This window comes from Pyrus communis, chromosome 17 (assembly GCF_041283825.1).
Source record: "Pyrus communis isolate YQ-2024b chromosome 17, ASM4128382v1, whole genome shotgun sequence".
Classification (NCBI taxonomy): domain Eukaryota; kingdom Viridiplantae; phylum Streptophyta; class Magnoliopsida; order Rosales; family Rosaceae; genus Pyrus; species Pyrus communis.
Window position 1 is genome coordinate 4,774,767 of NC_142581.1, and position 12,848 is coordinate 4,787,614.

A 12,848-nucleotide genomic window follows, 5' to 3' on the forward strand; every position below is an offset into this window, starting at 1 on the left:
CATAACACAAAGAAATTATATAGATAATAACATTCATCTTATAGAGGAAAAAAAGTAGATCAACAAAGACTCCTGGCATCCAGGAAGTCTGAGAACGACAACAGATCTCGGCTGCCACCGGAGATGCGGTTTATTGACAATATCAGAAACTAAAACTGCAGCGACACAGCAGGCTGCATATCATAATACTAATACCCTACTATAATTGCAACATAACCCCCCAGTCACATTTGTTTTTTCTTTTATTTATTACTACTAAAAACACGAACAATAGAACGCTAGATCTCGGCCAGATCTATCTCTTCAACTTCCTCGTCCTTCTCATCCTCGCTCCAGCAGCACTTCAGAATCGACCTTGGAGACTGCGAACCAGAATTATCCTTGACAAAGCTGTGGTAGACGACTGCACCACCCAGGCCTAGACCCTCATAGCTGCTTCCTCCGCAGCAGTATCCCTTTAAGTCCAGAGGGCCCTTAGCATCAAGATCTTCACCTGCGGTGCTGGTGGTGTGCAAGGCTATGGAGAACTCAGCTGGTTTGAAGCAATCCAGAACCCTGTAAAGCAGCTGGGTCAAGTTCACATCATTGAAATTATATCCCACCGTTTCAAAGCTAGCGTAGCTGAAACCGTCTTCTGGTGTCACGTGGATCGTAGAAACTGCATTGCCTTCAATTGAGTTCATGGAGTAACCGCAAGGTTCGAACTCAAAGTCGCATATATCGGATTCTGGGAGGATCTTCCTGATGCCAGATTCTTCTGTCATTCCAGCAGCTGAACTTGCGTCGGATTTGTAAAACACAGAAGCCCTCTTCCTGTCTAGACCGGTCATGCACATCTCCAGAGTGTAGGTTGGGCCTGTGTGGCGTGAACCCCACAATAAGCTTGCCAGCTCCGCCGATGCAGAGTAAATATGCCATTTCTGAGTTTTGTCAGGGCTTCCCATAACATATGCCTTGCTTGCCAAACCAAGCTTGCCAAAATGGCCGTCAAGTACAGCTACCTCCTCCGAAAAGCTACGATGCGGCGAGGGCTGAGCAACAGGAAAGATAAAGCTCCCACGAGAGTACCTCACAGATTTTACAGCTAGAGAGAGGGAGTCAGCCAGCTTGAGGATGGCAGGGATTGATCGAAGCAATTTCGTTGTGCCACAGGTTTTGATGATCACTTTGTAAGGGTACACAAAGAGGCTCGACTCGGATAGAACGTAAGAGTCAAGATCATCATTCGACAGTGAAGAAACAATGGTGCACTCAGCTGGTGTCAGAATCTCATCTATTTGAGCTTTCGATAGAGAACGAAGACCCATGCCTCTAGGGTCAGCAAACAGTCCAGGCTCGAAGAAAGAGACCTCGAGCCTCTTTTCATAGCCTTCAAATCCAATTGCAGAGACCGGTACAGCCATCTCGATTTAAGTAAGCAGATGAGTTGCAGCAGCAGATGAAATGACAAGCGAGGGAACGAGAGAGCGAGAGAAGTAGGGAAAAGAAATAGACTAGAATAACTAGAGTAAGATTGCTGTATTAATGATCGCACGGGGTTATGTTGGGACTTAACACAAGTCAGGATGGCTTCCGAACGCACTGCACACAGAACAATACAGTATAATTTTAGAAGGAAGTCCATACAAAACAATCGAGGAATTACAAGCACCATGAAACACACAGTAAAACTTACGTTAGAGTAAGCAGCTGATCTGAATTTCTTGATTCCACCGTGAGGCCTGACGTCTTCAATGCTGTAACCAAGGGGAGCTTCGTAGAATGATGATTTACTACTACTAGAATCCTTTTTGCCACCCTTTGACTCCATTAGCTCATTCAATTATTTTCCTACAGAAAGGATTAACCAAAAAGGGATCAAGATCACAAGTAATAACCTTACAAATCCAGGTTAAAGGAGAAATCTATGCAAATTAAATGAGAATCCAACTGCTCATAACAATAAAGAACAATTAGCATAGACCAACTCTAATAAACCAATTCTGCTAGGAAATAAAATAAAATCATACATCCAAGCACCAAACGGTGCTATAATTATGTACACAAAACAAATCAGTGTTTAAAAAATTAGAATCAAACCAGCATTTTAATTTACCGAACAGGGATAAGGGGTTTATACAAAGCCGAAAAAATGTAGTAAGGCAGCAAAATCCCTCAGTGGCAGCAGGCCGTGTCTGAGGAATTCCCAGTCTTGCGGAAGATGGAGTATGCATATGAGATTAAATAAACGACCAAAAATACCGATAATACGCATAGAATCGGCAACTACAATTGCCACCAAACATCGAAAGCGAATAATGCATTCAAGTTCTAAACCACATCATTACGTTTTCCATGAGAATATAGAATAAACAACCCCAAATCAATGAAATTCAACAACAAAAATAAAACCTTGACCCTAATCAATCAACGAACACAATTTTTTCCTCATATAATCATACCAATAATCAAATCAAACAACGAAATAAACAACCGAGATTAAGGAAACAAACTTACAATTTTTTTTTTTTTTAATAATCCAAACGGAATCTACAATCTCCTTCGAAAAATTCCCCTTAAATCTCTATATCAACACCTGAACGCCAACAGAAACAAAAAAAAGATCAGATATACATAAAAACGCAAAATTGAATCAGCAAAATCCACAGAATCGAGAACCGAAGGCGAGTAATGGAACCTAACCGTACCTGAAGATTTGAAAAGTGGGACGAAGGAGGCGAAGATTTTAAGGACTCGGCGAAATGCAAACCCTAATTATACCGCACAGAAAACCTAAAATTGACTGAGGTCACGAAAATTTTGGGAGCAGAAAAATCGGTGCTTCGTTGTTTTCGTGAGGGTTGGAAACCCAATGGACCGTTGCCTTATATAGTCAGAGAGTGCCGTGTTTGCCATGGAATTTCCCTTTATTTACGGTCATGCCACGCTGTCTATCCGCTTCATGTGGATTTGCTCAAAAAACTCGCAACCTCCCGTGATTTTATCATTCGGACGATTCTGCCCTTCCTTGTTTGCGTGGATGGGAAGGTATAGACATTTAGTCGCGGAATCGATGTTTTGAAAAGACTGCGATGCGAAAGCGAAACGACGGCGCGAAGAGGTTCGGGAGATTTGAGCGCGGTGATTGGCTGCGGACGAATGCGAGTCGTCGCGACACGTGGTGAAAGGATAAGAAAGTGTGTTTGTGAATTGGCTCCACGTAGTGAGAGGGACCAGTGTGATTGCTGTGAGCTGGTTATTTTTGTAGCTTTTGTTCTCGATCCTTCGCGCTTTGTCTTGTATGGCTGCGTGGGCCCGATTCTTAATTTATATCAAAATCAATTGCGATTTAGTCCGAGCAACTTGGACCCCAAAGCAAAAAGAATAGTACTTAGTGCCGCTTTCAGAGAATGCTAAAGAAATTCGTTTAAAAGTAAAATTATTCGTAAGTATTTTGACATTTAATGTTTTTAATATAATATTTTATAATATTAGTATAAAAATAAACGTTAAACGGTAAGATAGTCGAAAGTACATAGAGAGCAATTTTCACCTTAAAAGAGTGCCCCCTTGCATTTCTCATCAAAATTTTACGGGCTCATGATATGGATGCCAAGGCCAAGTTTTTGAAAGAATTTGTTTTTGGTCTTTGGCGAATTTGGAAGGTTAGAAACGATATGGTTTTTTTCTTTTTTTTTTCGTGGAACGATGTGGAATCCAACGGAGGCTTTGGAGTTGTGGAGGGGGCAGGTGAGTGAGTTTAGGGATGTGATGGTTAAGATTGATAACAAGGGACCGTGGCATCCTGGAAGTATTCCATCGGCAAGGGGCGTGCAGAGAGGTTGGAAAGTTATCTCCAACCGAAGGCTGGTCAGAGAGCTCATTTTAACCATCTAGTCCTTCAAGATATTAATATTTTAATAAACAGTACAGAGTCATATTTGCCTCCGTCTCCAACCGAGAGCCAAATGGCCATATGATTCTTTTTAGCACTGTCACAAAAAACCGTCTCCAACCGAGGGCCAAAAGGCCAAACATAATTTATTATTTAAATTTAAAAACTACAACAACTTAAATTTAAAAACTACAACTTATATTTAAAAACGACGAATTAAATTTAAAAACTACAAATTAAATATAAAGGAATGGTGAATGAATGATTTAGGTATTTATAGGAAAAAAAATTAGAATTTTTAAGAATTAAAAAAAAAAAAGAGGCCCAAAAAACCTAAAAAAAAAAAAATATTTGAATCCAACGGTAACTGGCGCCAGCTAGCCGTTGGATTCAAATTTTAGTTTAAGCATTCCTGTCGGTTATAACTGATATGATTGATGTTTTTTCTGACCAGCACTCCAGCCCTTTGGCCATTTCAGATTCCACGAACCATCTGGCCTAGCCCTCGGTTGGAGACGGTTTTTGGGCTATTTTCGGTCCTTTGGACCCTTCGGTTGAAGATGGCCGAAGAAGCCGGAATTTGGAACTTTGAAAATTAATTGCAATGGTGTTTGGAACCCAAAGACGAGGTTGGGTGGTTTTGGGTGGGTGTTAAGAGACTTTGCTGGGATTTCAAAGCGAGCTAAATTGATTTTTTGTCCTGCCATTGCTGCTGAGTCTGCTGCCGTGAGGGCAGCATTGATGTTTTGTAGAAACAGCGGTTGTACAAAGGTGGAGGTGGAATCTGACTCCCAATCTTGGATTCGTAGGATTATTAGACAGATGGAAAGGGATGCAATATTAGAAGGGGTGCTGTTTGATATTGAATCTTTAGTTATGCAATTTGATTTTGTTAAGTTTGGGTTCATTCCGCGGGAAGATAACTTGGCTACTCACGAGGTAGCTTCGTTTGCTACCAAGCATAGTGGCGAGTTTCTTTGGGATGAGATTGGTCCGGATTTTTTATTTAATATTCTTGCCGCTGATAAATCTTGTCATTCAACTTTCATAAATCTCTATCTTTTTGACCAAAAAAAAGAGAAAAAACTCATTCGGAACATCTCACATGCAATGCAACACCATCCAGTTCAACTTTGTATTCATTTAATTTGGTATTTTAATCAATATAGTTTTTGAAATTAACATAACTCTTTATTATGGTCTTTAACATTTAAAATTGATAAAATTGATTCCTAAATTTTCCATTGTTAATCAATTTAGTTTTTTTTTTTTTTTTTTTTTTGGTGAAAATCGTTATTAAATGTTTGATTTTGGAATATAAAGAGGGGCGAATGGTCATCCAATTTTTGTGGCAATGCATGCATCTCTCCTAATATCGTGATTCGGAGGTTAAGCATCTTCTAAATTTCTTTTGTTTCTTGGAAAGCATCTTCTAATTAAACAAATGCATACAATTAATGCCTACTCACCAACGTGAAAGCAAGTTGAAAAAGTAGTATCACCACCAATGCCAGAGCATATTCACAATTTTAAGTTGGAAAAACTTACATGTGGTACCTAATTGTCATTTTTATATTCATGTTTACTCATTTAAATGCTAAGGTGATTCTTTTAAAAGTGAGATTCTCTATGAATTATTTGCCACCTAAGGTTTTTGGCACAATATTTATGATGTTAACACGAAAATTGACGTTAAAATATGAAGTGGAAGAGAATATTTGAAAAGTCACTTTGAAAGAGTCCCATTAACATTTCTTTACCTATTTATATTCTGTCATACTCATGCCATGTTCATGTTTACCTAATTATGTTCATGCTAAATTTGTGCCAAACCACACAAATTTGTGTCAAACCGTACGTTTCTTAGCAAGTAAAGTAATTGAATGCTTGCTTTAAGTCGTGTAACGAGTCGTGGCTAATATTACACTTGGTTGGAGTAGGACATATTCCAACTTCTTTCGAGAAGAGATTCTCTTCGGATCTCTTCCAACAAAGTCACCAGATCAAATAATTCGAAAATTTGAAATTTCATCCAACGGTCCAAAATTATTATAACTTTTAAAATGTCAAAACAAGTGGACTGTTGAATGAAATTTTAAAGATCCAGATCACTTGATTCGGTAATTTTGAAGTAACAGATTCAGAAACGGTCTCTTCTCACTTGTTCCCACCTCGAAAGCGGGCTTCGATGCCTCTCGTTCTCTCTCGAGGCAGAAAATGAGGAGGAATCCTGCATGCATGCCAATTGTCAATGGGTGCCGTTAGCATGTGGGTCAAGTAATGCTGTGCAACTGTGTCTGTCTATGTATATGAATTCTGAAAACTACTCTTTGGTCTTTTCTGCCACAAGCGCATATTTGGCATCAACTTTGCTTATGCTCGATAAAGAAAGAAAATTATTGTTTTAGGCTTTTAGCTTCTATGATTTAAAAGATTGTGTGTCCCGTCCCGATTGGTATATCTTTTAGATTTACTCCAACTCTCGAGTAAAACTCACATTTTAAATTTTAAATCTACTACAATTTGTTCTACTTCTTGAGCCAAATATAAGTTTTAACTCAAAATTTATTTTGGGGCAAGTCGAGGCTAGAATTCCTCCCTAAGTAGTGGGTTGGCCGTCCATACATGTGTATTTTTTTTAGTTTTATGTTTATAATTCATTGAATCCAATGACTAAGATTTAATATAGTCAAATCCAACGGTAAAAAAAGTAGATCTAACTGTCCAAATTTAAATCCAACAGCTATAATAATTAAAAGAAAATTGTTCATGTATTTCACATTCTATCATAGAGTTCCACGAGGTTTATAGTGACGATTTAGTGATTTTTTTTATATTTATCGGAATCTAAATATTTTTATGTAAAAATATTCATAAAATTAAATTAGGATAGTTTACATACTTCTATAAGTTACTTTAAGAAGAAAAAAAAAAAATCCTAAATTCATTATTTAATCATCTCGAGCTAAAAATTTAACCCAGATGGCTTAGAGAAAAAAAAAAATTGTTTCTGTGTTAAAACTTAAATTTTATGAGTTAGAAATTTTAAGTTTTAACTCAAGGGATAAGGATGATCTTAGTCTAATCAGAAATATATCTCATTTCCGTCATTGTATGGAGATAAACAGAGGGGGTATTTATTCTTTCTTGTTGTATGGTAGAATTTTTTTTAGTGGGGTGGAAAAATAAAGAAGTGAAATCAACGGCTTAAATCTCTTTAAAGTCGTTTCAAAGAAAATCTAGATTCATTGTAGTTGAGTAGATCAGGGCTTTAATTTGGAAAGTAACGAAATCTACGGATAGATCACTCAATCAGATTTGATTTCGTAATTTCATTTCACTGTCGGACCGAAGGTCGAATGATGACCCCTAGATTGAGGCCTCATATATTTCAAAACAATCCCGCTTCCTTTGTACCGGCCTCGGGCCGATTCCTTTGTACCGGCCTCGGGCCGAAGGCTTGACAAAAACTTCAAAGCACGGCCTAGCCGCCTAGAAGGCCGGTACATAGGAGCCGGGACCCAAAAATCCTTGCAAACATCGTCAGTAAAATTTAAAACAGAGTTCATGTGGATGGTGGAATAGCTGCAGCCAAGATTAATGCAAGAATTACAAGATTTATACACATCCTTTAGGTTTTCCCATCTTAATATACGTTAACAAATATTCACATCTAACAACGCTTGAGCTTGTAACATGAATAGGGGAGTTCATAAACAAGGACGCAACTATCAAACAACAATCGATGCCAAGTTGTCAATGATACATTCTTCTGGACGATAGCCGCAATGCCGGAAAGATGATGAATGACATGTTAATTTATATGGCGCTCCGATGAGATGAGCACAACCTTCATTCCAACCGCTTCTGACTCTCTGGCAACTGACCTCCCTTTCCATTCTTCTTCTCGTACTCCTGCCTCGTTTCCTCCAAACCCCTTGATACCTAGTGAGATCATCGAAAGACATTTGAGTGTGAATGATGCAGCAAATTACAATATTGGAACTTCAACCATCAACGAAACAAGAAACTATGATGATAGAAGCAATGAAATGGATATGGAGAAAAACCTTGATTGAGTAAGCCAATGGAAGTAAAGTATCCGGATTCATTGCATTGTCAGGGAAGTTACGCAAAGCATGAATAAGTTTCTCGAAGGGTAATTTTATCTGTCAAAAACAAGCAGGAAAACAGAGTATGAGAAGGCAATGTTCTAGTTATCATGGTGCGGAGCAGACAGCCGTCCTGATGCACTCACCAAGTCGTCGTGGCAATACTTTAATAAGGCTAAACCAACTTTGAAAACGATTCTAACACCCTGTGAAAAATACAAACTGATTTATTTTAGAATAGACTCCAACCAACAATTGTAATTCGAAAGAGAGATGCAAGACATTAAAAATCACTAACCTCGTAGAGAAAGACATCCCAAATTCGAAGAGCCAAATGGAACGGGAAAGAGTAGGAGAAAACGGTTATGAACCACTGGCTTGCATACATGCTTGGATTTATCATTTCTTGAGTAAAATGCTCTCCCAGCTTTGGCAAGTGCTCCTTTACTAACTGGTCAAACTGAAAAAGGTATTGTTGTACCAGTGGTAGCCCTACCTACATGACAAGCATAAACTAACATTTCTAAGAGCACCGAAGCCATTTTATCCTTTTCTCGGCCTTGAATATAACAAACGAACAAACGAACAAACTAGGGATAACCCGTATAGATAAGAATGAAAGTGAACAAGGTGATCAAAACCACAAATAGATATGAGGCATATTTAAGACAACAACAAAAACATCATAACAGAATTAGAGCTCCAGAAAGCTCAGAAAGCCACCAAATAACATAAGAAAAATCCTTCACGTAAAACAAAGGTGTAGGCACTGGAAACAACAGATAAAGTAAAACGAAGGTGTAGGCTCTATGCTCAGATTGCATGTCCCTTGAAAAGAAAGAAAAACATGGATAAACTTTAATTTGCATGAAGAGAAACCAATGCACTTCGCAAGTAGCCTAGAAGACAAAATAAATTATAATAAAAGATAAAATAAAGGCCCGCCACCCTAGAGCATAAGGTTATAGTTTCGAAACCTAGTATATATTACAACATATTGAGTTAACAACAATTAATCCTTCTAGCAATATACTCCTTCCGAAACTCGCAAGTTTACGTTAAAGCCTCACCCCAATTAATTGTAATTTACCACCTAAATCCAATTTGACCAATTGCTTTATCTGATAACATCAGTTTCTTTTGTTTTTGTTGTTGCCTTTGACTATAGAAAATGGACCAGATGATAAAATAGCGGTCTAACATTCTTCTTTTTAGGTAAAGTAATGGCGGGCATGATTACATCTAATTAGTCTACAAACCGCCAAAGATAAGATCAAGATATTCTTATAGAGTAAGAGCTATACCTGATATAAACCTTCCATTGGTGCATGAACTGCTCCTTTTAGTAACGCAACTAATAACCAAAATGCATCCTCTTCACTCATATAAAGAAGTAAGAGACCAGCCAGAAATCCCATTCCCTGCATTCTTTTAAACATTTAAAATTATCCAGTGTCTGACATAAACTAAGTGCAAGAGCAAACAAACAGACAGTGTCAAACCTGAACATATCCAACTTCTCTGTCAAAGACGGAGTATGCCTTCAAAACATTGTAGAGGGACCTTTGACCAGGGCCGTGTCTCTGCTGGAAGAAAACATGTGAAGGGAAGGTTCGCGAAATATCTCGAATTATATCCAGCTCTGAAGCTGACGTCTCATAAATCACTAATTGCTGCAACAACCACACCACTTCTTAGTTTAATACTATGGGTGAGTGTACACAAAGAAGGAAGAGCATAAGATGATAGACCAACTTGGGATGCAAAAAGAATAATCACAAATAAGGAAGAGCAGTGTAATTAAATTTGTCTAGCCACAATCAACCTCACCTAAATAATCCCAGACCACGTAGTTATCCATTTTCTACACTAACGACTCAAATGGTATATCTTTAAATTCAACTAACATGAACCCAGCTAATGCATGAAGTGCTCAAGGTGGAAAGATCTTAAGCCTATTGCTTGAACATTGACTTTTGGCATTACTTTTCAGTGCTGGTCAACATCAAACCATGTCAAAGACTGGCAGCAGGATTGGAACACCATAAGATAGGAATGATAACTGCGGAAGTATTCTTTCTACAACCCTTTGCTACATTTTAACTAGCAACACCACCAGGCATGCATCAAGGCAAACTCAGTTCATAATCTATATAAAAAAATTTCGCTTCAGAAAATTGTGATTCTCCAACTGAAGCCCACTTAGAAAAAGGTTTAACATAAGGTTTGGTTCATAGCTCATATTAGAGATGAATCTGCATAAAACATTTTACTTCGCCAAAGTGCCTTGTCAAACTTCTGTAATTCGCTAGGATTTTGGCAGCGGTGGTCTTCATTATAAACTGCTAAAGCATTTAGCTTTTCATTAAAGAAAAGCATTTTAATAGATTTTCCAACCCCAGATTTACCAGATGGTTCAGATGAAGCCACATACCATTTATCATGCGTTTCAAATGATTCACTATGTCATCCCCGTGAACCATCTGATTTGGTACACAGTCCCTTCTGTCATGGGTTGATATTTAATAAAATACTAAAGCGTAAGTATTCTATAGCAGAAGTAAACAAAAGTGGGGGATCCTTTCCTTATGAACAAAACAAAGAATCATTTCTTACAAACTCATAAAGCAATGACATAAAGATATAACTACTGATAATAATATGTACCTCGTAAACCCCAGGGTTCATCAGCAACAGATCCCGACTTCCAGAGATCAACTGCCAAACGAGACCTCTTAAACAATCAGGAATTCCTTTCCTTATTCTCCTTTTAACAACGTGAGGTTTTCTCCTAATATAATGTTTCCAATCACTCCCTCCCACCCCAATCATCTTCCTCCATTTTCTAACTCTTCTTTCCTCTCTGAAAAAGGTGAAGAGCCACGATATACGATTAGCTTGGATGAAATGTTAATTTGCTCGAATCTCATATTCATTAAGTGAACTTTTTATGACCAAATACAAATAGTAAAGCAGAAAACGATAAATTGGTAAGCTTACCTATCATATTCAAAGGCTGACCTGCTCTTGGTTAAACCTTCAGGTGAAATTTCTGGCTTTAAGAAGCCAAATCTGTCCAATCTCAGTGGAGGAACTGGACCTGGCTCATGGTTATCATCTTCTTCTAGTTTGCTTTCCATTCCACTATCTCAAAGAATCTCTTGCACGCCACATTGCATTGTTTCCTTGATCAATTTCGTGGACCAAATAGACCAGCAACACTGAAAGAGGTGAAATGAAGGAAAAATGATACTGCTTACAATCACAAAAATCTACCACAATTACACGAATAAAAGCAAACCCACTTCCATAAACACTCAAAAGCATACCAACGAAAACTTGTGGTAGCCTGTAGCCATTAATATAATAGCAACCTATTGCTGTCGAATTGCTAAGAAGACTCGCAAGTTAGACGGCTCTAAAAGTATCAACTTAAAATAATCTATCGAACCATTTGGCAGACAACTTCCATTAGCAAACAAATATGACATACCCTTTAGCTTTTAAATATGGTACAACAGCTGAAGAGACAACAATGTATATGGACAGAAACTGGGTAGCATATCAGGAGAAACAACAAAGACGCTCACATAAGAAGATGCTCTAGCAAATGATACCACAATACAACAACAGGAATATTATCACCCCATCGAAGAATCACAACACAACTTTGTTCCCAACCTATCATTTAACATATAATCCAAACGAGTCCGTCAGGTTTCTAAAGATTTATGGTGACCCACCCTTGAATATAATATAAGGGTGGAGATTAAAGCACTAAATGCATATTCATTTATTCTCCAGCCTTGATATTAAATCCAAAGGTGCGTGACCATACATTCCTTGGTCACTTGGTGACAAAGAGACCATTCTGAAATCCAAACACAACAAAAATCCCATCTGGACAAACAAAAGCATACCCAATACAGGAAAATCAAATAAAATCAAATTCAGAACCAAACCAAAACAAAAACAAATCAGATGGGCAGAGTGGAAGACAATCAAACATCCACCAGTCTCCATCGAACCACCAATCTCTAAACGCAATGAGGAAAAAAAAAATCAAAAACCCAAATCGAAACCACAGTCAAAAGCAGGAAAAATTGAATACCCACCTGGGAAATTGGATAAATTTGATGGGTTTTCTTCTGCTTGTTCTTCTGATCGTTAAAGTTGCTTCCTTTTTCTCTCAAATGGCGGCTGTTTCTTCAGCTGCTTCCAATCAATGAGATTCAGACAGAGGAGGGTCTAAGAATGGTAGTTTCTGTCATCCACCAAAACCAAATGGAGCTTTACGCGTGTTTGCAGTGTGAGCGAAAGAGTGCGTCCTCTCTCTCTCTCTCTCTCTCTCTCTCACTAGGATCAAAATATCATCGGATACGATTGACTGATATTTCTACATCCACCATAAATTCAGGAAGTATTGATGCCTCGGCGTCAACGGACTGTGACGCACACGGAACCGACTTGGAACGACGCCGTTTAGTGAACCTGAAGCTCGATGGCGGCGTTTTGGAGTCGTTGCTTAATGGCAAACCAACGACAACTGAACGCGTGATTTGTTAGATATCACCCGACATCAATATATCCGTCGTTTGTTGGCAGCTGCCCCGGTTTCGAAGTGATTTTGCGATGTGTTTTTTGGATGATTTATTGGAAGATTATTTCTTGTTAGCATTATAGTCTCGTACTAATGTAAAATTTATCGTTTTACTACGAACTTATTTGATAAATTAGACTAATAATGTTAATTAAATAAAATTACAAGAATGTAAGTTTTTTTATATGAGTTCAAAGTAACTAAAAATTGGACATGTATCAAAAATCAAAAGTCACTAAAAATTGAACCTATTTCAAATTTT

The 12,848-nt window shown here is 38.0% G+C and overlaps 2 protein-coding genes and 1 non-coding gene across 4 annotated transcripts; all 3 read right to left on the reverse strand.

Moving 5' to 3' along the window:
• Window positions 1–15: 15 nt before the first annotated feature.
• Window positions 16–1,568, reverse strand: LOC148689302 (S-adenosylmethionine decarboxylase proenzyme-like). Its single transcript, XM_088688983.1, has one exon. The coding sequence runs from the start codon at window positions 1,401–1,403 to the stop codon at window positions 279–281; it is 1,125 nt and encodes a 374-aa protein (XP_088545109.1). The 5' UTR covers window positions 1,404–1,568; the 3' UTR covers window positions 16–278.
• Window positions 1,569–1,675: 107 nt separating this feature from the next.
• On the reverse strand, window positions 1,676–2,838 carry LOC137749523 (uncharacterized). The gene is made up of 3 exons (XR_015958413.1): window positions 2,688–2,838; window positions 2,497–2,575; window positions 1,676–1,830 (listed from the first exon to the last, which is right to left on the reverse strand). It is a non-coding gene; the product is annotated as an uncharacterized LOC137749523 (transcript).
• Window positions 2,839–7,444: 4,606 nt separating this feature from the next.
• LOC137707701 (uncharacterized) lies at window positions 7,445–12,609 on the reverse strand. Of its 2 annotated transcripts, none has more exons than XM_068446606.2 (9): window positions 12,102–12,609; window positions 10,987–11,207; window positions 10,654–10,849; window positions 9,489–9,659; window positions 9,291–9,407; window positions 8,285–8,482; window positions 8,133–8,192; window positions 7,945–8,043; window positions 7,445–7,819 (listed from the first exon to the last, which is right to left on the reverse strand). In XM_068446606.2, exons 2-9 carry the CDS (start codon window positions 11,124–11,126, stop codon window positions 7,727–7,729), a joined length of 1,074 nt encoding a protein of 357 aa, XP_068302707.2. In that variant the 5' UTR covers window positions 11,127–11,207; window positions 12,102–12,609; the 3' UTR covers window positions 7,445–7,726. The 2 variants fall into 2 exon arrangements, with proteins under 2 accessions (XP_068302707.2, XP_088545555.1); XM_088689429.1 differs by having other exon boundaries at window positions 11,008–11,207; window positions 12,102–12,542.
• Window positions 12,610–12,848: the final 239 nt, after the last annotated feature.

Excerpts from the sequence above, each read along its gene's own strand:
- LOC137707701 (XM_068446606.2), bottom strand. The coding sequence starts at position 11,126 with ATGGAAAGCAAACTAGAAGAAGATGATAACCATGAGCCAGGTCCAGTT. Across the intron at positions 9,408-9,488 it reads GAGAAGTTGGATATGTTCAG|GGAATGGGATTTCTGGCTGG; the intron begins GTTTGACACTGT and ends AAAAGAATGCAG. Across the intron at positions 8,044-8,132 it reads AGTATTGCCACGACGACTTG|ATAAAATTACCCTTCGAGAA; the intron begins GTGAGTGCATCA and ends TGTTTTTGACAG.
- LOC148689302 (XM_088688983.1), bottom strand. The coding sequence starts at position 1,403 with ATGGCTGTACCGGTCTCTGCAATTGGATTTGAAGGCTATGAAAAGAGG.